The 26,051-nt window shown below is 36.1% G+C and overlaps 1 protein-coding gene across 1 annotated transcript in view; it reads right to left on the bottom strand.

Annotated features, from left to right (window-relative positions):
- LOC129748259 (proton-coupled zinc antiporter SLC30A2-like) overlaps positions 1-26,051 on the bottom strand; it is a 67,877-nt gene that overhangs the window by 18,908 nt on the left and 22,918 nt on the right. The window contains exon 6 of the mRNA XM_055742798.1: positions 18,230-18,409. Coding sequence (XP_055598773.1) covers positions 18,230-18,409 — 180 coding nt within the window. The remainder of the gene's footprint in view (positions 1-18,229; positions 18,410-26,051) is intronic.

The raw sequence follows: 26,051 nt of genomic DNA, 5'->3' as shown, positions 1-26,051 counted from the left end.
AATTTACTACGCGAATAAAACCATATTCGGCATGAGGTATTTCAACACGAGAAATTTTTCTATATGAAACAATTCCTTTCTTGCAGTAGGATGATAGAATTGGGAATAAGGTACATGGGAATTTTTTTAGCATAAGTTCTCAATTTATGCTATCGAAGCCAACAAATGGAAACAAATATGGCATGGAAAGGTACTTGGTTACGAGATATGTTTTTACGATTGTTATAGACCCTTACGCTTTACAGTGTAGAGAGGGGAAGAAAGGGAGGGGCTCCATATAATTTTTTTTTTAAGATTAAAAACTTATGGAACTATATCTGATATAAGAGGATTTTTGTGAACGAAAAAAAAAATTGGTATGATTATTGAAGATCACGATTTCCATTCAGCAAGGGGTGAAGGGAAGGACAGGGGGGGGCTCTCTTATCAGTTTTTTAACATAAATCCAGAACATATCGAGCAAAAAAAAACATATTTTATAAGTTAGGTTGTTTGCCAACGATAAATTTGGGACCCTGCTTTTTTAGGGCGAAGCTTAAGGAAACAAATAAAAATTATCAGATCTTTAACACAAATTTATAGATCAAGATTCAGAATATAAGTTTAAGTTATCTTTGTGTTGAAAATTGAAACTCCAGCTGCAGCTCTCATTTTGAAGCGGTTGCTTATGAATTACGTTACAATTGATTTTAAATAATCCCAACAAAACAATAAAAATTTAAATAATTCCTAAAAACATCATTTGATTTTGAAAGGTGTAGCAAAGCACACCGGGTCAGCTAGTAGCCAATAAATAAATCATTTTATTTAATGAAAAATCAGCATTAGTCATATGAAAATCCAAAAATTTTATGCGAAAATAAATGAGAGATGTTTAGAGCACAAGGTGTTCTTCCGAAAAAGATTAAAAAACACATAGTTTTACTTTAACTGAAACCCATTTTGCCTGACGTGGTCTTTAATTCTGCGATCTCTGCAGCTTGGTACTTATGATAGAATTTATTTGGCTAAAAAGATGCAGAAGGATTGAAGATTATACCGATGATATTACGTACCGTGTATCTGATTGCACTTCAAATCTCGACATACCCCATCTGGCGACGAGTTGAACAAGGATTATGATTATAATCAAACGGTGTATGTATTTCCTTAAAAAGTTAGCATCTCACGAGACAAGAGCTTTAATGCGATCGTCAATTGAGATTGACCTTTTAAGGAACTTCTATTGGCAGTCGCAGAAGGTCAAATATCAGCCTTGAGCTCAGTCCATTGGCTTTGAGGTTGAGTACCATAATAGTGCACCATTTAACAGTACAAAGGAACAAAACAGCGTAAACAATTGAACGAATTATGAGAGTGAGCCGTGCGGAGATCTTTGCAGAATACTTTAAAGTTGTACAGATCAAAGTTACGCCACGCCAGCTACCGAACTTTGTCTTCTTTCTACGGGAACTTTACGAGGATAGCTTGGATGAAGTGGAAATGTTGAAGTGGAATGAATATTGAGTTAAAATCTTAAAAATCGGTATGAAATCGGTATGTTTTGCTAAAAATCGGTAATCGGTATATACCGATTCTTGGTCAAAATTTTGCTCAAAAATCGGTATAAATACCGGAAAATCGGTATGTGTGGCATCGCTGCATCCAGTACACAGAGCTCGCTCGTGTCAGAAAGAGACGATATATCCCCGAACGCATCGCAATATTTTCCGAATGAGAAGTAAACAAGCAAGCAACAAATCTCGTGTGACATGTACAGTCGCAACGCTTGCGAATAAAAAAGCTGTGAGCGAGAGCAAACATTTTCTCGTCACACGAAAAAGCAGCGCGCGTACAGAAAGACTGATTGTAATACAATAGTTCCTCATGTACAATTTAATACATTATTTAAGGATTTCAGATTTTTTAACTCTACGTATCCAGGGCCTGCTTTGTCATCAGCTTCTGTCAATTCATTCATCATCTTATCGGAGAACTCCATATTGTTATTAGTGTTTTCAAACAGATGTCTTTTAATAAATTTTAATTAAAGATCATGAGCTCAATGTTTTATCTATAATTCTTTATTTGACAGGTTACTGAAAGACAGGCGACAACATTATTCCCGAGATCTATTATTCATTACATCTTTCTAGCTTAAGTCCTTCATTCCGGTTGATAATATTATATAATTGTTGTTGTATTTTCAGTTGCAACCTAACACATTTTAATAGGATTATTATTAATTTAATTTCTTCAGTCGTTTTAAAATTTTCAAAAAATTATTATATCACATTTATTATTTTTAGCTGTTTTGATTATTGAGTTATATTTTCGTTTAGTTCCATTTATACTTTTTATTATTTTATTATTTGGTTCTTGTCCTTCTTTGAAAAATTCAACTGAAATCACAGTTAACTGTCCCCAGTTGATCCGAGTCCGAGTTATACCTGATATATTTAACCTCATTACATGAATTTCGTCCGCAGTAACATATAAACGAAGGCATAATATTCGTAGATGTAATAAATTCATAAACAGCTCAGATTATTGTTTTGAATTTTAACAAATTATTGCTTGTGTGTTATATTTCACTTTATTATTTTATATTTTATTTCATTCATTAATATATTGGAATAACATTGAATATAATGTTATTCTATTATATTCTATTATATTACATTATACCTTATTATATTTTTTATCATGCAGGGCAGGTGCATCAGGAGTATTACCGCATTTATTATTATTTTCATTTTCATCACTTTTATTTTTGTGCTTTATTCATCTTTTTTATTATTAACCTTATTATTGATTTTATTTTTTAATATTGTTATTCCTGATAATTATTATAATGCATTTATGAATTGTACCGTATATCATTGTCGTTTTTATGGGGTTGGTGGGATGCATCAGGGCATCAAACAAAGGGATTGATCGCATGGGGATCTGTGGCAGTCCTACTCGAATTAAGTTCTCCTGCTGTTTGACGCGCTCTTCTAAAACCAAATCTTGGGGGCGGGGACTACAGAGACTTGCATAGTGAGTTAGTTGTATATCCGGCAATAACTTCTCGAGACCAACCAATCCTAACCCTTCGGATATTGTAAGTTTCTCTACTTACGAATCCATTCCTTTGAATGTCTCATCCAGCAGTTATTAACTGGATATATGGTAACTAGAGATGTACCGAATATTCGGTTGGCCGAATATTCGGCGCCGAATACCGCCAAAAAACCGTTAAGCCGAATATTCGGCTCACCGAATAGTTGAGCTAGGTATTCGGCCGAATAGGCCGAATAGGCCGAATATTTAATTTTTTATATGTAAACAAGATAAGATTTGTCAATTTTTTTAACTGATGTTGGATAATTTATAAAATATCCAAAAGAAATGTTGAAAAAACTTCAAAAACGTTAAAGACTTATGATTTTAGTAAAATATTTTTGATTTATCCGTGTATTTTTCATTGTAGATAGCTTTATGCTTTGATTATCGTTTATTCCACATTTTCTTAATATATACAGGTTTGCCCATAAACAATATAAAGAATTCTAGAAACGTTAAATCTGACCGTAATGGCCATATTTTTTTAGCTTTCCGGATTTTACGCGGATTTATTAGGATTTTTTGCAAAATTAAATCAAAAAAATCAAATGGATCTTTAATTTTTTATTAAATTTTGTGTAACAAAACGATTTTTTAAAGTAAATTTTTCATTGGATACGATTTGAACACTGCTGTTATAATTCGATGAAAACTTTAAATTTCAAGTAATTTTATTTCTTTTTCCTCTTGTATGTTTGGGAATAATGCCTTGTTTCTGTTACGATTTTCTCTTTTTTTACAAGTTTTTCATAAAATCGTTCCGACCCGGTCGTATGGATACGTGTCGTAGAAAGTATTGTATGCTTAAAGTTAAAGATCGTTCTTTTTGGCAACTATTTTGATGACATCTAGCAAAAATTAGACATTCATCTGATTCGACTTAAAAAAAATAAGTTCAAATAGCTTGGCACCTATTTTGAAATGTTCTGTCCCAGATTTCACTGGAACCCAATCACTTTTGTGATAAACGTCTTAGAAGCGACAAGTCATATGATGTCTTTTTACCTAATGGTTACATTTTGAAAATCAAAGAGACCTCTTCTTAAAAAAGATTTTATTCATCTGGTGGGGAATAATCGACTCAAAAACATGAGGAGCATTCAGATTCTATTACAAATAGAAGTAGAAATGGAAGTATTTCTATTGAAAACTCAAAAGAATATTCGACCGAATATTCGGCCGAATATTCGTTTGGCCGAATAGTTGGATAGGTCAGTATTCGGTATTCGGCCGTTCACCGAATACCACTATTCGGTACATCTCTAATGGTAACTTACGGTGACTTGTTGATGAAGCCTTAGCCACAACAGCGGTACAACCGTGCACCCAAGGTGGCTACCATACATACATACATACATACAAAAAACTTTGTGGAACATATTATTTATCTTGAAAATAACTGAGAAAAGTTTTTGTCAATAAACTGATTTTTAGAAAGTTGTAGAAAATTTAATTTTGAACAAGTTTGTTGAAGGTATCAAAGAGCTAAAACCTATAATAGAGAAGTGAGAAGCTTTATCTCATTTGTAGGGGTATTTATCAGGAAAAAATAGTTTTTATTATAGAACTGATTTAATTGATAAACTTCTCCGAAGACACCAATAACCTAAAATGTGAACTAAAAAGTTATAGGCAACAATCACGACGATAGGCAACAACGGGGGACGATTATATAGTAATTGTTTTAATTTCGGAATTGAATCTATTTGTTAGATATTGTATCACTTCTATTTGTGGTGATTTGTCGTTGAGAAGTTCAGAACATGAACAACTTAGAGAAAAATCAATAATTGATAACTGATGAACTTTGAAACCTTCAAGAAAAAAAAACATTTTGAAGCTAATTGTATTTTCCATTCAATCGAGAACTCAGGTTTTTTCTAACATTTCGTGTTATTTACCAAACGTATACAGGGCTTGTGATATAGCTCAGTTGGCAAGTCTGTTGTCTTCTGAGCCGATGTCCGCGAGTTCGAGCCCAAGAGTAAACATCGAACACAGTTGTACCGGATAAGTTCTCCAGTAACGATCCGCCAACTGCAACGTTGATAAAGTTGCGAATTCCATAAAGATGGTAAAACGACTATAATCGAAACAAAAAAAATAAACGTTTGTTTTATTGATTCTACACCCTCAAACCAGACTGTTATCCAATAAGGCTGAAACATATATCAATTTCTTCTTTTGTCACTTCTAACCTCTTCGAAATTTCCAAATAAAAACTCGAAGGGGGGAATAAAGTTAGATATATTTTCCGTCAATTTCGAAAAAAAAAAATCAAATATCCGAATGATTTAAAGACCAAAAAACAAATTTTGGAAGATGGGAGTTATTTTACCTTTTGTATTCTTGACTTTATTGAACTCTTTGATGATAAATTCCTTCATTTATAGGTTTTGTGCAACAATATAGTATGCAATTTTGTGGTACACAAGCATTCAAATTTCACATTATTTTTAATTATCTTCTCCCCTTCGTGATTCTCCAACTCAGAGGGACAAAAGAAGGATTTGAAATTTGTTCCGGCCTAACGATCTTTATTAGAGGTGGAATTATCTGCATAAGATTCTATGTCAAGCCGGCACTAACAAACTTTCTCATCTCTGGTAGTCCTCCCAGCGCAGCTGTATTACATTTGTCTGAATGGAACCAAGCCACAGAGTATAAATTTTTCAAACACCATAGTTGACATCCCAAGTAACACAGGTTAAGCTAACTAGCATGGCCGTGAAAAATGCTTATATTCTTTATTCGGCCATATGTTTACAGATAATTTTGAAAACGCTAATGAAGCTTTATTGAACATACTGTTTTAGTTATTTTGAAAGAGAGATGAATGCTCTGTTTAAACTTTAATAAAATACAAACTTAGAAGTTTGCTCCAAGCTTTCAGTTGCATGTTTTATAATGATTATTAAACCGCCATAAAACTTAGTGACTGTTTCCGATCAAAATGTTAAAACAGAACACGCTCAGGTTAGATAGCATATATTTGAATTGGAATTCTAATTTTTACTCATTTTTTATAAGTTATGTGTGTTGGTATTTAGTTAAAATTTAAAAAAAAATCATATAAATCATTGAAAATCTCAAATTACCGGAAGTGTTATGAATATCTCTACAATATGGGTATTGAGAAAAAGGCCAAAATAAAAGGAATATTTTTTTGCTTGACGCCATCATTAATCCAAGATGGTGGCTTCCGCTTTTACTTCCAAAGCTGTAATTTACTGTACTGAAAATATCACGATACCTTCTCAATATGGTTATTAAATGAAAGTGATAAACGAGTAGAAGCCGAATTTCGCTGTCTGTCGCCATCTTGAAATCCAAGATGGTATGTGTAGGGAATGATGTAAAGAATAATAGAAGTACAAAAGTGAATAACTTATTCTAATTAATGATATTGCTAAAATATGTTTAAAGATTCGAATGAAAGACAAATAGAATCAGAAAATGTTTGAAATGAACAAACCTATTGCGGTTCATGATTAATTATGTATAGTTATGTAAATAAAAATAAGCGTATGAACGAAAGAGAGAAACGCTCTCTTCTCTTGATGACAAGAAAATAGAAAATTTAACGGGATTCTGCTAACGACTTTCAACTCGGACGGTTGTTTGTAGCGCGTCTCAGGTGGTTGATTAAATTCAACTTGATTTTGAATTTAAATTCACTACAGTATGTATGTATGTATGTATGTTGGTAATCCACCATGGGTGCACGGATTCACCGCAGTTTCTGCCAAAGTATGTGCTCTCATGCATTCTTTAGATTATTATGATCGACAAATCTCCAATGCAGCGCGCCATCATACCCGGATCCCATGGCTTCGTATGAACTGTTATGTAGTGTATGTATTGTGTTGATGTAGGTATATTTTGGAAGAACGAATCAATCAGGTGGGCTAGTTTACTTACAGGTATTCCGGCATCCGTGTATATACCTGACCAGCTGGCAACTGATTGAACATTCCTATTATATGGTCAGTTATAGAATGAACCACATATTACCTGTCGGCAACTTATGGGAATCGAACCCATTACCGAACCCGTTTTCTTGCCGATACCAGGAATTGGACCCCAGTACGCCTGGCATACCAATACCAGACTCGCACCAGCCTATCCGCTAGACCACAACGGCGCTGCCATTCATTCGTCTCGTATCGCTCATAGTGAACAGTCGCGTTTCGAGATTTCGTCCAATATATCCGGGTGTTTCGTTCCGTTCGGGCGTTTAATACGGTGTTTTGTACCGCGCTATACGTTTTTCTGCCAAAGGCAGACCCCAGCTCGCCAAAGTGGTGCTATTATAGTGTTGGTCGACAAAAAAAAGGTTTTTTTTCTGGCTAGCTGACTGCCCTCAACTGGTCACCACGAGGGCCGCCGCCATTGTTTGACTCATCATCATCATCAATCTGGTCGTTCTTGCTCGAGCCGAGACTTGACGTGGCAGCCATCTTCGAAGAAGGACCACGTGGTTGGGATCACCACTGAAGGAGCCAATCAAAACAAAAATCAAGTTTGTTATACTTTTCTTACTTTTCTCTATTTCTAATTCTATTTTTTCTCTATTATATATTTCGATCAAATTGAGCTTCGCTTTTATTTTCATGAAATATGAGCGAAGGCGGGGGGTCGGACCCGCCAGAGGTGGATGGTGAGCAAATCATCTATGAGGATGAGGAGCATCTGGAGGATTCAGCTGTAGCTGGTTCTTCGAATGCTCATCCTTCTCCGCCAGTTGATATTGCTACTCCATCTGCAGCTGCGGGAAAAACAACCCGACTCCGAGTTTATCCTGATAATTCATCCTCTTCTGGGCCGGGGGTGGTTTTCATCCGGCCCAAAACTAACGGAAACCCATTAAATTTAGTGCAGATCACGAAAGATCTGGCTAGGTGGCCCTCCGTTACCAGTGTTTCCAAAGTACGTCCGAACAAATTGCGCGTTGTTGTGGCCGACCGGAAGGCCGCAAACGGAATTCTTGCCAGTAATTTTTTTAATTTAGAGTATCAGCTCTATATTCCATCTCGAGACGTAGAGATCGAGGGTGTGATCACCGAATCGAGTTTGGAGGCTGAATACGTTAAGTCTCACGGCGTAGGTAAGTTCAAGAGCCTTGATTCGACTTCGGTCGGAATCTTGGATTGTCGCCAACTCATGACTGCCTCCGTCGTTGATGGCGTTACCAAGTATTCGCCTTCAGCCTCGATTCGGGTTACATTTGCAGGAACAGCCCTCCCTCATTACGTCTTGATTGACGGAATTTTAAGGCTTCCAGTACGCCTTTATGTGCCTCGCCCAATGCAATGCAAGAATTGCATCAAGTTGGGGCATACTGCTTCGCATTGCTGCAACAAGAAGCGATGCTTGCATTGTGGGGAGAATCATGGGGAAGGAGCATGCTCAGCAGTTGAGCAAAAATGCGTCTATTGCGGGGGCTCACCCCATGATATCTCCTCCTGCGAGGCATTTCAGGCAAGCTGGGATAAACAGAGGCGCTCTTTAAAAGAACGCTCCAAGCGTTCTTATGCCGCCATATTAAAGAGCGCCTCTCCACCGGTCCAACCTCAGACCAGTAACATTTTTTCTGTGCTGTCAGTTGACAATGAAGACACAGATACGGCTGATGAAGTTCAGCCAGTCTTCGTTGCAGGAGGCTCTCGGAAGCGAACAAAGGCGCCTTCTCCGAAAATACCAGCTAAAATAGCTACGGTTGTCTCTTCCAATAGAAACGAGAAAAAGTCGACTGCTGCTGAAAAGGAAAAACAAGTTCCTCCAGGTTTCCGCGGAAATGCACCACTGCAGAATAAACCAACAGCTGCGGGAGCTTCGCAAACCCAAACCCCAAACGTGATGCCAGAATCAACGACTCAGTCTGGGCTCTTTAAGTTGACTGACATTTTGAACGGATTTTTTTCGTGTTTTAATGTATCAGAACCCGTGAAAGACATTGTATTTGCAATGCTTCCTGTATTAAAGACATTTTTAAAGCAATTGATGCAAACTTGGCCCCTCCTTTCAGTGTTTGTATCTCTCGATGGCTAATTTACGCCGAGAGGTCGGAGATATCACTGTACTACAGTGGAATTGTCGTAGTCTTATTCCAAAATTGGATTCATTGAATTATTTACTTCATAAAACAAACTGTGATATCTTTGCATTGTCCGAAACTTGGCTATCTTCTCAATCTAACATCTCATTCCACAATTTTAATATTATCCGTCTGGATCGTGACGATTCTTATGGAGGGGTGCTTTTGGGGATCAATAAGTGCCACTCTTTTTATAGAATTCACCTTCCTTTATCAGGCGGAATTGAAGCTGTTGCATGTCATACAACAATAAGAGGTGTGTTGTCAGTTTGTACTGGCCTCAGAGAGTTGCAGTGGATCGAAATCACCTAGAGGACCTGTGCTCAGTGCTCCCTTAGCCAAGGTTGATCCTGGGTGACTTCAATTCACATGGAACTGTCTGGGGAGAACAAATTGACGATAGTCGTTCTACTCTTATCTATGACATTTGCGACAGTTTCAATTTAACAGTATTGAACACGGATGAAAAAACACGGGTACCTAAACCTCCTGCAAGACAAAGTGCAATTGACCTCTCACTCTGCTCAAATTCACTATCATTTGATTGCCAGTGGAAGGTAGTCCATGATCCGAATGGTAGTGATCACTTACCTATCGAAATTACTATCACCAATGGGGTCAGCTCTTCGAACACAATAAATATGACATATGACCTTACAAGACACATCGACTGGAAAAAGTACTCGGACACAATTAAAACCGCCATCGACTCTATGCACGTTTTACCTCCTTTGGAGGAGTACCACTTTCTTTCTTGTCTGATACACGATAGTGCAGTTGACGCTCAAACAAAACCCATCCCAGAATCATCTATTCATCGAAGGCCTCCTAATCCATGGTGGGACCCTCAGTGTTCTAAGCTTTATAAGGACAAATCAACAGCATTTAAAGAATTTCGAAAACATGGAACTCTTGTCCATTTTGAAGCTTACGTTTCCCTTGAAAATCAGTTTAAAAAATTAACCAAGGGGAAGAAAAAGGCGTATTGGAGGAATTTTGTTAGTGGGTTATCGCGTGAAACATCCTTAAGTACTTTGTGGAAAGTGGCACGAAGCATGCGTAATCGATCATCTACAAATGAAAGTGAGGAATATTCACATAGGTGGATATTTAAATTCGCACGGAAAGTCTGTCCAGATTCTACACCTGTGCAAAAAATAATCCGGAACGTGCCTCCTGATAGGTCTGATAGTGGTCTAGACTCAAGCTTTTCGATGGTCGAATTCTCACTTGCCCTCCTCTCTTGCAACAATTCAGCTCCGGGAATTGATGAAATCAAATTTAACTTGTTGAAAAACCTTCCGGATGCTGCAAAATTTCGCTTGTTAAATTTATTTAACCAATTCTTGGAGCATAACATTGTTCCCCAAGATTGGAGACAAGTGAGAGTCATTGCTATCCAAAAGCCCGGAAAACCAGCGTCTGATCCCAACTCTTACCGTCCAATAGCGATGTTGTCTTGTATACGCAAATTGATGGAGAAAATGATATTGTTTCGTTTGGACAAATGGGTAGAAACAAATGGTCTCCTTTCAGATACTCAATTTGGGTTTCGAAGGGGCAAAGGGACAAACGATTGCCTTGCTTTGCTGTCTTCAGAGATACAAATGGCGTACGCAAAACGTGAGCAAATGGCTTCAGTGTTTCTAGACATAAAGGGAGCTTTTGATGCAGTCTCAATAGAGGTTTTGTCAGACAAGTTGCACTCCCGGGGTCTGCCTCCTCTATTGAACAACATCTTATACAGCTTACTTTGTGAGAAACATTTGAACTTTGCTCACGGAGATTTTGCAGTTAGAAGAACATCTTACATGGGCCTCCCACAGGGTTCATGTTTGAGTCCACTTTTGTACAACTTTTATGTGAGTGACATCGACAGCTGTCTCTCTGAAGGCTGCACTCTAAGACAACTTGCAGATGATGGAGTAGTGTCTGTCACAGGATCTACTGAGTCTCATCTGCACAGGCCTTTACAAGATACTTTAGACAGATTGTCTTCCTGGGCTTTGGGGCTTGGGATTGAGTTTTCCCCTCAGAAAACGGAAATGGTTGTTTTCTCTAAGAAACGTAGACCTGCTCAACCTAAGCTTCAACTCCTAGGCAGAACGATCACTCAATCGAGGAGTTTCAAGTATCTTGGGGTATGGTTTGATTCCAAGTGTACCTGGAGAGCCCACATTGAGTATCTGAAAGGAAAATGCCAACAAAGAATCAATTTTCTCCGATCAATTACTGGCACCTGGTGGGGAGCCCATCCAGAAGATCTTATCAAATTGTATCGAACAACTATTCTATCCGTTATGGAATATGGTAGCTTCTGTTTCCAGTCAGCTGCCAAAACTCACCTCATCAAACTAGAGCGTATCCAATACCGTTGTCTCCGTATCGCTTTGGGCTGTATGCCCTCAACACACAACATGAGTCTTGAAGTTTTGGCAGGAATACTCCCTTTGAAAGATCGATTCAATTTACTATCACTTCGGTTCCTCATCAGGTGTGAGGTCATGAACCCATTGGTGATTGTAAATTTCGAAAGGTTACTTGAGCAAAATGTTCAAACCAGATTTATGTCTATATACCATATCCTCATGTCAATGCAGGTAAACCCTTCTTCGTATTCTCCAACTCGTGTTTGTAGCCCAGACTACGATCATTCTTCTGTCCAGTTTGATTTGTCTATGCAGCAGGAAATTCGTGGAATCCCGGATCCGCATCGTCCTCTTCTGATTCCAAGAATTTTCGAAGCTAAATATAGACACGTCGATGCTGATAAAATGTACTTTACCGATGGATCACTTATAGAGGAAACAACAGGATTTGGAGTGTTCAACGAAATATCCAGCGCATCTCACAGTCTCCAGTCACCATGCTCTGTATATGTTGCAGAGTTAGCAGCTATTCACTGGGCTTTGAATAGTATCGCCACACGACCTATTGAACACTACTATATTATAACTGATAGTCTCAGCTCTGTTGAAGCAATCCGCTCTATAAAACCAGGAAAATTCACGCCGTACTTCCTCGAAATGATACGAGATATATTGACCACTTTATCAAGACGTTGCTTTTCTATCACCTTTATCTGGGTCCCCTCACATTGCTCAATAGCAGGCAATGAGAGGGCAGATTCCCTTGCAAAAGTGGGTGCGATGGAAGGCAACATTTACCAGCGTGAAATCGTATTCAACGAATTTTACTTCTTGGCTCGAAGAAACTCTCTTGTCAACTGGCAGCGTAGATGGGACGAGGATGAGTTGGGTCGGTGGTTCCACTCGATTATCCCAAAGGTAAGCCTTAAACCCTGGTTTAATAGATTGAACCTGACTCGGGATTTTATTCGTATATTTTCCCGTCTCATGTCCAATCATTATTCCATGAATGCGGTACTCTATCGTTTAAATATTGCTGGCAGCAATTTATGCGGATGTGGTCTAGGTTACCATGACATCGAGCATATTGTTTGGTCGTGTGAGGACCACCTATTCGCCAGAGCGAACTTTATAGATTCCCTTCGGGCCCGAGGAAAACCACCCGACGTTCCAGTGAGGGATGTATTAGGTATGATGGACTTGGACTATATGTTCGAGATATACCTTTTCCTAAAAGCTATCGATCTTTGACTATAATTCTCTTTATTTTCATATTTCCCTTTCTATCTTTCTTTTTCTTCAAAAAAAAAAAAAAGTGAACTAGATCTAAGTACACAATTGTAATCAAACAAAACGAGTTTGGCTCCTTAAAGCCTAAAGGTATGAGCCGTTTCAAATAAATAATTTACAAAAAAAAAAAAAAAAAAAAAACGGCGCTGCCATCTTGAAATCCAAGGTGGTGGCTATAAATCAACTTGAAAATAATTTAAATGATTGAATTTCGTTGTCTGACGAAATCCAAGATGGCGGCGCTGAACTTTAAAATGTTGAAAATGACTTAAAATCACATGAAACCCCAACAATATTGGTATTGAGTGAACGGCTAAACGAGTAGGAGTCGAATTTCACTCTCTGTTGCCATCTTGAAATACAAGAGTGAAAATCGCACGAAACTCTCACAATGTTGGTATTGGGTGAAAGGACCAAACGAATAAAAGTCCAATTTTGCTATCAGACGCCATCTTGAAATCCAACATGGCGGATTCCGCTGAAAATTAAAGTAATGTTAATTACTGAATTGAATTACATCTTGAAATCCAAGACGGCGGATTTAGCTGAACTTTAAATGCTGTAAATGACAAAAAAATGCATTAAACCGTAACTAAATGGCTTTCAAGATGGCATCGGATAACAAAATTCGACTTATAATCGTGCGGCCCTTTCACCCAATACCCCGTATTGTGGATGTATCATGAGATTATCAGTAATTCAGTGTTCAACGGTTCAATCCGTTTTGCATCTTTTCAGGGACCAAAAAATGTCGTTTTCGCTCTAAAATAAACTGCAGGCCGAAATTTCCCAAGAAAAAAGCCGCCATATCGGATAGATGCTGGCGTTAGATAGCGAAATCCGACTTCTTCTAGTTTAATCCTCTTGTTCAATACCCATAACAACTACTCGTTTAGCCCTTTCACCAAATATCCAAATTGTGGAAGTTTCATGCGATTTTCAGTGACTAACAGCATTTTAAGGTTCAGTGGAAGCCGCCATCTTGGATTTCAAGATGCACCTGATTGTGAGGGTTGCATGCGATTTTTAGTTATTTACAGAATTTTAGGGTTCAGCGAAAGTCGCCAGCTTAGATTTCAAGATGGCGTCTTTAAGAGAAATTCGACTTAAACTGATCAAGCCATTTCACCCAAATTGTTGGGCTTTCTTGCGGTTTTCACTGATTAGCAGCATTTTAAAGTTCAGTGGAAGTCGCCATCTTGGATTTCATGATGTCGTCGGATAGCAAAATTCGACTTCTACTAGTTAAGCTATTTCTCTCAATACTCATATTTTGGGGGTTTCGTTTGATTCCCAGTGATTAACAGCATTTCAAAGTTCAGCAGAAACCGTCATCTTAGATTTCAAAATGGCGTCGGAAAGAAAAAATTCGACTTCTACTCGTTTAGCCCTTCCGACTTTTTGTCATTTACAACACTTAAAGTTGAGCGGATGCCGCCATCTTTGATTTCAAGATGGCGTCCCAAAGCGAAATTCGACTTCTACTCGTTCAGCCCTTGTTTTAGAGTACATTTGAAAAGATTAATTTTAATTTTCGATTGTGTTTGGAAGTTTGGTTTATTTTTTGTCTAAATCTGATAGTTAGAAGAATAACTGGAAGGTCAAAAAAAGCCACAAATTTAATAAAGTTTGAAGAGTAGGTTGAAATTTGGATTATAGATTCAGTAGGGGCATAATGCGCATATGTGTGTACCCAATCGCGCCGTTTAACGTTTAATAAGTGTTTATTGATCCAAGTGCCTCCGAAAGTGTTTGCCAGGTAAAAACACTTCTATTCTACTTCACAGATGGAAAAAGGTATAGAGTATTTCCTGAGACAGATTGTGGTAGGGTAGCTTTTTGTTTTTGTTTTGAAAAATGTAAACACCAACTGGTCGCCATTTTGAACTTTGATGATAAGCACTGTTCAATGCTTTCTTTTAAAAACTTCTTTATTTAAAAGCATCAACAAACCTTCATGTCTTAACTTGTTATGAATTTACAAATCATTAAATAAAGAATTTATATGCTCCTCACCAAGGTACGCTTGCAAAACCACTACAATTGCATTGCCAATTTCATATCGTTACTATCTGGTCTTTGAACATACGTAATGTTGCTGTTATGCTTACCCTACCACGATATGCCGAGAAAATGTAAACATGAGAAATCAGCTGTTCGTCTGACAAGTGGGGAAATGCCTTATTGCTACGCGCAGTGCTGCGAGATATACTGAAATTCTTGTGAATAGTTAATTAAATCTATATTAAATTTATGAATTTTTAATATATTCGTTTAAAATCAAGTTATGTTTTTCAATACAACTTATAAATATCTTTAAAATTGTTGTAATGAAGCTGCATACAAATTTAAACAAATATGAAACATGCTTAAAGATAAACGGGCATGGCGCGTTTTGCCCTACCTAGATAGTTTATTAAAAATCGTTCAAAATAACAGAAAAAATAATTGAATAAGAAAATTTTTCGTTTTGCGATGATTTTCAAGACCAATGTTCATCATTGTAACAGATGTCAGGTTTTTTTTTTGTCGATAGATGCCGTAATTTCTTACGAAAGTCAAGGCACAAATTGCAAGGAATATGGCTTGAAAAGTATTTTTTGGATTTTTTCAGGGATTTATCGCATATTTTATGCCAATTTTTTGTACAAAAGGTTTCTACTGTTAATAAGAAGGGAATAGCGTACCGAATTCTTAAAAAAAAGTGTATATCTAGCTAGATATCGCAGTGGGGCGTTTTGCCCACACTGGGCATTATACCCCCAGTTCCCCTAAAGTTCAACGGAAGCTTGGATTTTAAGATGGCGTCAACAACCCATGGTTTATTCCACGGGTCATTCACAACCTATCCCTTTTCATTCAAAAAGTCTATCACTGTAATAATGATTAACAACTTATAAGTGAGGATCTCATCCTCAGCGTGTAATTGGTTGGCTGGCGGAAGAAACGTCAAATGGCTCTCATAAAACCATTATAAAACTAATTAGCCATTTATCTGGCCATAAAAAAAATTAAGCATTGAATTGACTAACGCCATGTTGGTTGCAAAATCGAAGGGCACCAAATGACGCCATGTTGATGAATTCACGATGCGAGTATTTCAAAATATTTTCTCAGGCCTTTTTTTCATCAATTCCATCATGATTGACCATCAGATTTGACGAGGCGCATTGATTTTAGGATACTATTTCATACACATTTTACCTAAAATCTTGACTGGCAGTAAGAAAGATGCTCATAATATGGTTAAAACATTGGTGTTTTGGCTATTAATTTTACCAGATCATATCTCAATGTTGCAATTATAATTCATCAACCATCTTGGTTGCAGGAAAAAAATGGAAAAAAAAACTCCGAGAGCACACAGAATTGAAAAAAAAAACAAAAATTACTAACAAGTTTATTAATAGCTTTTTAAAAGCATTGGTGTCCAAAATGTTCTAGCATATTGATTGGTCATGATGACGATTGGTGCACAGCGTTTAATGCTCAGTTAACGAGAAAAGCCCCGATTTCCCCTAAGTTTTTTCGTCTATTAATTGCAAAGAGGTGTACATAATTCGATGCAGCAGAAAATCTAGCAACAAATTCAGCATGTTTTCCTTATTTTATTGCATGCTCGTTTGTTTTATCGATTTTCTTGATAATATTGCATAAACTAAGGGGAAATCGGGGTGATTGAGACTTTTCTCGTTGTCTGATCACCAAGCGGTGTAAATCATTTGATTTAGCAGAAAGTTCACCAGATTCAATCATTTTTTTTACTTGTTTTATTGCATGCTTGTTTGTTACAAAGATTTTTTTTTGATGATATTGCATGAACTTAGGAGAAATCGAGGCGATTGAGACTTTTCTCGTTAACTAAGCGTCTAGCGCTGTGCGCTACCACTCGATTCAGCGACACATTTTACACTCAAACACATTATTTGTGCATATTTTTTGCAGTGTTTCCGATTGTTACATCGAATTAAATTAAATATTTTATGAATTTACGAGAAAAGATAGCACTATATTAATAGAGAATGAATCTACAAAAAAAATATCATTCTAGAAGGTCAAAGCTGCATTAAATTCTATTTTATCCTTTTTATTAACAAATTCTTAAAGTTTTAGGGGAAATTGGGAAAAATGAGCCATTTGGCTAATTTTATAATAACTTGGTCTACGTCAATTGGTTCAGAAAACAATCATACAGATACACTTGAAAAATTTGGGGGAAATCGGACAAAATGAGAGTTTTGAAGTAATTTAATCGAACAGACGTGTGGATCATTCGATTCCTAGCATATTTTTTTGTGTAAGAAATGATTTTTACAAGAATTTTCATACGCAGGGCTGTTATAAATGAAATAAGTGTCATTTTTCATCCAAAATCCTTAGTGTGCATCGTTCTGAAAAGCTTTAAAGCTAAAAGTTTAAAGTTTTAAAGCTAATTTAATTATTTTTACTGCAAAGCTAAAATTACAATTTTCTCAATATCTTGCACATATTATTTTTTAACTTTAGATCCGATTTTGAGAGGAACGGTATTGAACTAACTCCTAACTCTACCAATAATTTGTTGATACAGGCAGGCACAAGCAGCACAAATGACTTCAGTGGTTTCACTTTTGCCGGAGCTTCATTATTCAAAGTAATTGAAATATCGAATTTCTACCGGCCAAAACCGAATAACATGTTGATCCACTTTCGGCTCAGTCCGGCATACATGTACTTTTTGGATGCCATATAGGCCTACAGTCTTGCAATCGAACAGGTGAGCTAATCCTTGCTCAATTCCGTTTTCTAATTCTGCCTCACCTCGCAAACCGAATCCCAATCCTGAGCTTATATTATGTGAATAAGGCCGGATATTTTATGGAATTCAGTGGAGTGAAAATCCAATTTCCAGCAGCGCGTGGATATTGGGAATCAAAAGTCGATATATCCCCAGTCAATTGGTGTTTGGTTTCGGCAGTGCTAAGACAGTGCTTTGATTTTGGCCTGGATAAGCTGGGTTTGAATTCAATACAAAATAAGCAGAACCTTATTAGTCGAACATCCTTGACCGGAAGCATTCGAAATGGTATTGATCATGATTATAACGAAAATTTGTGTGCCAAAATGACTCACATTGTGATACCAAAATAAAAAATGAATAAACTGAATTTTATGTTCAAAAAACTGAAGGTCTCTTGAATGTATCAAACTTAGTAAAAAATATCGGAATTTTATCACAAACAACAACCATCTCATTTTTTTCTCATTAAACACAATCGATTTTAAAACAGTCATTCGATCAATGGCAAAACATAACATGAAAGCTTTTTAAAATCTGAACCAGCATATCCAATTAAATTGCCATAGAAGAAACTGTTCAAATGCTAGGAAATTTACCAATACTCACACAACATTCACCAAAATGCCCACACCGGAAGTGATCAGCATCACGCCCCCGTTCAGTTCGAATTCTCCATTAATAATCCTCAGCACAGCCATGTAGAACAGGATTGCCGTCACAACCCAAATCATCAGCACCGACGTCAGTGCCCCAATAACCTCGGCCCGGTACCATCCAAACGACAATCTGCAAGAAAAAATGTTGAAAAATAAAATAACAAAAATCATGAGCTCCAGAATTGGAAACACGAGTTCACACATCAATTGTGGAAATCGAAGTACAGCAGCATTCGTTATCAAACTACCATTTGCAATCTCAATCCCAGTTGCCAATTCAATGCACAATCTCGGAGGAAAAATCGCCTTTGTGATAAGAAGTTGTTACTCCATTGATACCGAGAAGAGGTGAAAGTTCTCGAATCGTACATGCTTCCAGAGCAAACTTCATCCCAAAAACAGCGTGTGAGCCAATCCAATTGGTGACGGAAAACGGGGTGGACGACGACGACGAAAAAAGAAACTTCAAAAAGCATCCAGCAGTACTTGAATCACATCACAAGGATCAGGATCAGGAAGCCCTACGGTGCCATAGTTGGAAGAAAGAAAGTAAAAAGCCCCCGGAGAATACTTACAGAAGTAGGTACGAGTGAGGTGCCTCTTCTGCTCCTGGAGGAAGGTGGAAGTCGGAACAAGTGCAATCCTATTTGCTTTCCTACGCCAAATTGGCTTTTGACGCAAAAGTTCAAGGATTAGGAACTTTTTTTTCGGAATCACATACATAGATTTGATGGTACACGTTCGTTTGGTAGCTTTTTCGTTTGCAGTCACACACGACCCCTTTCGATGGTATCAGAGTCAACAATCTCCTCCTACATTAATCCGGCTTCGGGGATGCAAAGTTCAGCAGCAGGAATTTTCGGAATTCTTCCTGAGAAACAAATCACTTACAAAAAGCTATTTTAAGTCGGAAGCTGGACAACTGGACTAGCGTTGCTACTTTTTTTTTTTGATTTTTTGAATCAATTGCATTTTTATCCTCATTCCTTACATTTTCGATTTCAAAATCAAATGCCTCGTATTAATATGTATGCAGAAAACATTTGAAATTTAAGCTTTTTTCACAACAGGTCTTTGAAAAAGAAGTTTTTTCATTCAATTTTTACACAATACCGACAGCTTTCTCAAAACTAACCTCATTTCATGATAAAAATTCAACCAAGACTGCATCTCGATTAGGGATATTGAATAATTGCAGTTCAATTCAGACCTTCAAACCGATAAAAAAATAAGATTATTTTGAAGCACGAAATCTTTTGAAACAAATTTCAATTGCCTGCCATAGGTTTTGCTTGAGTTAAATCACACCTCATCGGTATGAAAAAATTCCGGTAAAATGTCTTAAAATCCAATTTAAAAATTTAAGCATGCTGGGCATCTTTTTCAATGGTTCGATTGAGATAATATTTACGGTTTTCCTGGGTAAATTTTGGCTTGCAGTCTGTTTAAGTGAGAAAAAGATTTTTGTTTTATGTATCCAACTAGACTAAAAAGTGTTAGTCCCTCAAGAGGATCCAAAAGGGATTGAAACGTTGGAAAATCGTGTTTGCTCTTAAATAGACTGCAACCCGGAATATTCCCCGGTAAAACACAATATTCTGTCTATCTCTTAGCATAAAAACCTGATGATCATTTATTTACATGAAATCTTCTGTAAAGAATAATGGGACGAAATAAAATATAGAACAAACCGATTCAATTTGTGAAGATAGATTTAAAGATTGAGTATCTGAACAGACCTGTTTTGTGTCAAGAATGTATAGATACTTTTAGTATTTGAACGAAAAAGAGAAACAAATCTGTTTTTGATCTATAGTCCCAAGAGAGTAAGGAATCGTGAATTCAACGACATTCTGGTAACGAATTTTGGCTCGAACGGATGTTTGTAGCTCATTTGTGTTCGGTATAGTTACGTTAAAATTTAGTCTCCGTGATAAGTGTTGAATTGATGTAAATTAACTAACTTAGCTTTTTTCAGCAAAATCTTAGTTCCGAATGAAAATCGGTTCCAGGATCTTCGGAAACTGAGCGACTTGGTTCCGGACAGTCCGGAGAACCATAGTGACGCCAACAATCGTGAGTTTCTGAGTGACTTGGTTCCGGAAGATCCGGAGAACCAAAGTGAAGTGACTTGGTTCCCGTGTTGAATTATCGATGTTTTGTAAGATCCAGGCAAGATAAAAAAAAAGATTGGGTGATCAGGTTTCAAAAGACCTAAGTTATACCATCCATCTTGAATTTATTTAAGTGATTTGGTTCTGAAAGATTCTGAAAACCAAAAATTTTACAAAAAATTCTCAATAAATTTTGAGATTTGTCTGGAAAATGCGATAATGATATGATTTCAGAAGATCCGGATGACCAGAGTTAGGTAAAAAATTATCGATACCTTTTCGACATGGTTCCGGATGATTCGGATGAGCTGTGTGAGAGACATCCAACGTTTTGGCTTTTCGGAATTCCAGTTTTGAAAAAATACAAAGTAGAGAACCATATAATAGTGTTTTAGCCATGAGTTCTTTTGAGCGACTTTCTTTTAAAAATTGTGCAAAATTATATTTTTTGGAGGAAATTGGTCCGGGAAGATTCGTAGAATAAGCATTAGGCGTAGAATTTTCGAGATATTACCTACTTCGTTTCAAAATGTGACATCAAAAATAAGTATTTGTTTTGCAGTAAAGGATCTGAAAGACACAAAGCCACACTAACCGTATAGAATTCTTCTGAGCAACTTGATTCCGGAAGATCCGGAGAACCAAAGTGCATGTTCTAGTTTACAATATACTACTCAACTTGATTTTAGATGATTTGGAGAAATTATGTATAACCGATTTTTTTTTTTCCTTTTGGCTAAATAGTTCTCGGTTCCTCAAAGATTTCGAAAAGCTGTCTAACTAAACTAAAAATTATAATTTGTTACTAACGGAGAGTACAGGAGATGGGCAATGTAGAGAATAATCGGACGAAATAAAATATAGAACAAACCTATTTAATTTGTGAAGATAAATTAAAAGATTGAGTATCTGAACGGACCTGTTTTGTGTCAAGATGTATATATACTTTTAGTATTTGAACGAAAAAGAGAAACAAATTTTGAATACGGCGAATGCGCCAACATCTCTGTTTCGAGAAAAACGCGTTCAAAGTTTGACAGCTCCATAAACTCCCAGCAAAAATTTTATTTTGTTTTCTTTATTTCTCGAAAACCAAATATCTTTCGGTTATCGTTGTAAACTCAAAATGTAGGTCTCCGAACGTACTTTATCGCCCTGCTGATAACTCCATTTGTTTTCATTTGGCGCATTCGCCCTATTCAAAATTCACACCGAAATCTGTTTTTGATCTATAGTCCTAAGAGAGTAAGGAATCTTGAGTTCAACGACATTCTGGTAACGACCTTTGGCTGGAACGGATGTTTATAGCTCATTTGTGTTCGGTATAGTTACGTTAAAATTCACTACAAAAGCTTGCAGAACGTTTGATATTTTTCAAGTGAAAGGAATTGACACTATTTTCTTGTTCATTTGGAATACGTGCCATTAGTTGGTATACTGCTTTTCTGAAGTATTCTTCCTGGTATTCATCCATCCTTGTTTTCCATCTCACAACTGAGATTTACCTTATGAAAAGTAACAAAAGATGGCAAATGATAACTTACAATCAACTAATATATTCGATTCAGAAATCCCATAGTATTCTCCATTTTTTCAGTTTGAAATTTACCAGTGAAATAGCCAGTGTTCGTATGCCAAAATTAACAACATAACATAATAGAGGTAACAAAAATGTAAAAAGTTCATCAAATAGTTAGCGGCCACGTTCATTAGGCGTATTTTAAGCGGATGTGACTCTGAACCCTCAGTTTCCATTTAGTAATTAAGATTATTGCCATTTTTTTTTATCGATAATGAATATCATCTGATCATAAGTTCGTATAACACGCCTAATGTAATGTTAGCTATCGTAACTAACAGCCTTCATCAATTATGGTATAGTTTCGGTATACGGCCTTAGATGTTTCGCTATAGCGGCCAAAAATTACCATAAGAGCTTTTTTTATTTCTTCTATTCTTATATATAAAAATAGAGGCATAAATATGTACGTAAACGTTCTACTCCTGCAGGGATCATTCAATTTACATGCAATATTTGTGTTGTGTTTGTCTTCGCGCAGAGCAGAACACGACGGATATATTATTTTAAAAATGTTTTCGTGGAATTTGATGATTAATTTTAAGTTTTTATTCGTATCAAATGAAAGTCATGGCGCCCAATTTACATATTTTAAAAGGTCTGGTCCAGTCGTCCGGCCAGGTTGTCTGGATTTCGATTGTAAAGGCCGGATTTATTAACTCTATCACTTTAAAATCAAACAAATATCTATTTTTTTATGTTTGCGTAATAAAACGAAAGAAAGATTTAACATTATAATCATAAACGTTTTCTAGGCGCTTAAAATAAGATTAAAAATCTTCTGATGTGTTTCGAGGAAAAAATGATTCAAGTGCTTGAAAATCAATAAGAAATTTTTGTTGAGAAGTTCCTGAACTTAGATCAAATTTGCTCGGTATTGCCCTAATTTCAGATTTAAAATTTTTAAATCAAATGCCCGGATATTGTTTGGTTTTTAGATATAATATCCCGGATATGCCTGGCCCGGGTACGTGGGATTAAAATTCTGATACCCCAATTCACCCCGTTATTTTGATTTGTTAGTTTTACGAGGAAATTCATATTCTACGATATGACTGTAAAAGTTTTGACATATCCAAATCAAATAAAAAGATAACAATGAAATATTCCGTTATTAATTTTTTTTTTCGTATTTATGGTAACACCAAGAAAACGACTCATTTTTTGACTCATTTGTCTAAAGACAACTATAAATTCATCAACTTGTTTTTTTTAAACGTAAGGAATATATTGAGACAGTTTTAGAATAGAATCATATCAACTTTGTGATTCCATGAGAATTTAATGAATGTAAAAAAAAACAAATGCTAAAATTAGGAAATGTTAGATAATTTCCTCTTCTTTCTTTTTAAACAAATGCTTTGAAACTAAACGAATTATAGTATAAGGTTAAGTTTGCAAAAATAAAACTCATAATTTGATCCAACACTCAGTTTCAGAAGTCAAAAACAAGATTAGATTGCAAAACATCTTCAAAAACTAGAAGCTTGGGAAATCTAAATTTTTATCTCGAGAAAAATATGGTCCATGATCCAAAACCAAGGGATTGAAAAATGGTTAAGATTCGCGAAGAAATAAAAAAACATTTAAAAAACTCCATAACGCTTTGATTTGAGGTTGCTGCGAGTAAAAAATCGATGAATGTTTTAAATGTTCTTATTTTCTATGTTTAGTGCTCAAACATTCATATTTTGATAAATATGATAAAGAAAAATTTGTAATTAAAATTATCATAAAAACCAGAGTAGATTTATCTTATGCAGAGTTCATATCAAATGCATAATAGATAACGGAAAACAGAATAAGATATGAAAATTTGCTCAAAAAATTAAAAAAAATATAGATTTGCAGCATACAAAAATCTCGAAATTTAATACCATGAGAATTGTTGTTTGCAAACACTTCAAATAATGATGTGCCATTTCTGCAAATTTAGTTCACGATAAAACGCAAACATGATTCAGCGAAAAAGAAATACAATTGATTAAAAGTGCTTAAAGAGATGACACATTTCTACAAAATATCCTTTGGGCACTGTTCTTTGGTTTAAAATAAAATGATCATATTAGTGTTTAGGATCCTCTGTGAATGAAGAAAATAATGAAAAACGAAAGAAATTTTTTTTTATTTATCCCAGATGATGTTTGCATTAACTTTCGCTGGAAATCCTTTTTCATCAATAATTTTTACCCCTGGAGGTAGACACCACCATTAATAAAGTTGCCAGAATTTTTTCCACCCCCATCCGGGCCTAGCAATTCCGGGCATCTTTTCAGAAAAACCTGACAAAATCCGGGCATGGATTTCAATTTTTCAAATCCAAAAATCGGACAAAATTTAGGTGAATTTATACATAAACGCAAAGAAAAAATGCAAAAAATTGAAATTAATATTTTATTAATGTAATTGCAGATTTCCAAAAACTTTTTGGAACGCTTAAATATTAAAAGGTTTATAAATGTAAATCAGCGAAACTATTTGAAATAACCGTTGAAAATTTCCATTCCGTTAATCGATTTTGCTGAAACTTACTCAAAAACTTTGATTTTTTTGGGTTTCTTTGTGAAAATTGTGAAAAAATCCGGGCAATATCCGGACTTTTTTTTCACGATATCCGGGCAACCGGGCTGGAGTGACTTTATCGAAATTTTGCATCAAATATCCGGGCAAACTCGGATAAAACCAGGCAGTCTGGCAAGCATAACCATTAACATTTCTGTGAATATAATTGGGTAACGAAAAAGGTTAATACGGGGAACTGGAATAAACAAATAAAAAAGAAGGAAACCTGACCTTAATGGGTAAAATAGCTTTGAAACATTTACAAAATGAAAAACAACACACTGATCAACGTCTGTCCATCCTTCAGAATTGAAAACTACTGAAATAAGGTATGTATGAGTTTTATGAGTCAAAGATGGTTTCTTTAATACTTTCAAACCGCTCCGACCTTAAATAGGGGAGGGGGGAGGTGGTGTTGAACTCCCATACACAAGTAAACATACATAAGTAAAAGAAATAACACAGTTCGAACTAAATCCGGAAACTACTGAACCGATCAATGTGAAATTTGGTGTGTAGCCGTTTTGAAGTCCGAGAACCGAGAACGGTTTCTATTATATTTTTAAACACCTCAAAATTAAGGAGGAGAAGCCTCTAAAAAATTAATAAAAATATTACACAATTCGAACAATTTTCGGAAACTACTAAACTGATCAACGTGAAGTTTGGTGTATAGCCGTTTTCAAAACCAGCAATGGTTTCTATAATACTTGTGTGTATCAAGTCGAGACGGCCGAAAAATATTCCTAAGGCGGCATCCATAAATTACGTAACGCAAAAATGCACTTTTTTGACCCCCTCCCCCCCGTATGTCACAAATCGTAACGCTTCGACGTACCCCCCTATGAAAATTACGTAACGCTGATAATTACCCCCCCCCCCTCTTATCTCGTGATGTTTTAAATACAGACTTTCGAAGGTAAAAATAAATTAACACAACTTTTTTTAACGTTCTTCAAAACGGAACTAATATCTATCAAAATCGCTTCTTAGTTTTCATTGATGATAACTCTTTGATTAAATAAATTGATAAATAAATTGCTTGTTTACTGGTTATCTACCTTGTTTTCTTTATCTTGTTCAAGAAGCATAACTAGTTATTCCAAAAATATACTCCACTCCAGTTAATCAACATACTCCACTTAGTATTATTGTTGGAATAATCAAATTTGTTTTTTAAAAAACAATTGAGGAAAACTTTTATAATTTCCGTCTTAAGGTTGAATTGAGTTCTTGGGGGTAAATGTACCTAACATTTGGCTTTCTAACGGGTATTTCACGGATATTCAATACTGTCTATTTCAGAATTTTTAAAGAGGAAAGGTTACAAACAGTTTCAATCATGTTGAAGCTTACAAATTTTTAACTGATCTTGGTTTGCTTACCATTCTGCAAAAATTTGCATGACATCAAAATAGCGGCGATTAAACTGAAATTTTTAGGAAAAAATCGTTACGTAACGATGAGCATATCTCCCCCCCCCCCCCCCCCTATGTCACAATTCGTAACGCTTGAGC

This window comes from Uranotaenia lowii, chromosome 2, assembly GCF_029784155.1.
Source record: "Uranotaenia lowii strain MFRU-FL chromosome 2, ASM2978415v1, whole genome shotgun sequence".
Lineage (NCBI taxonomy): Eukaryota > Metazoa > Arthropoda > Insecta > Diptera > Culicidae > Uranotaenia > Uranotaenia lowii.
This window is presented reverse-complemented; position numbering and strand designations above follow the sequence as displayed.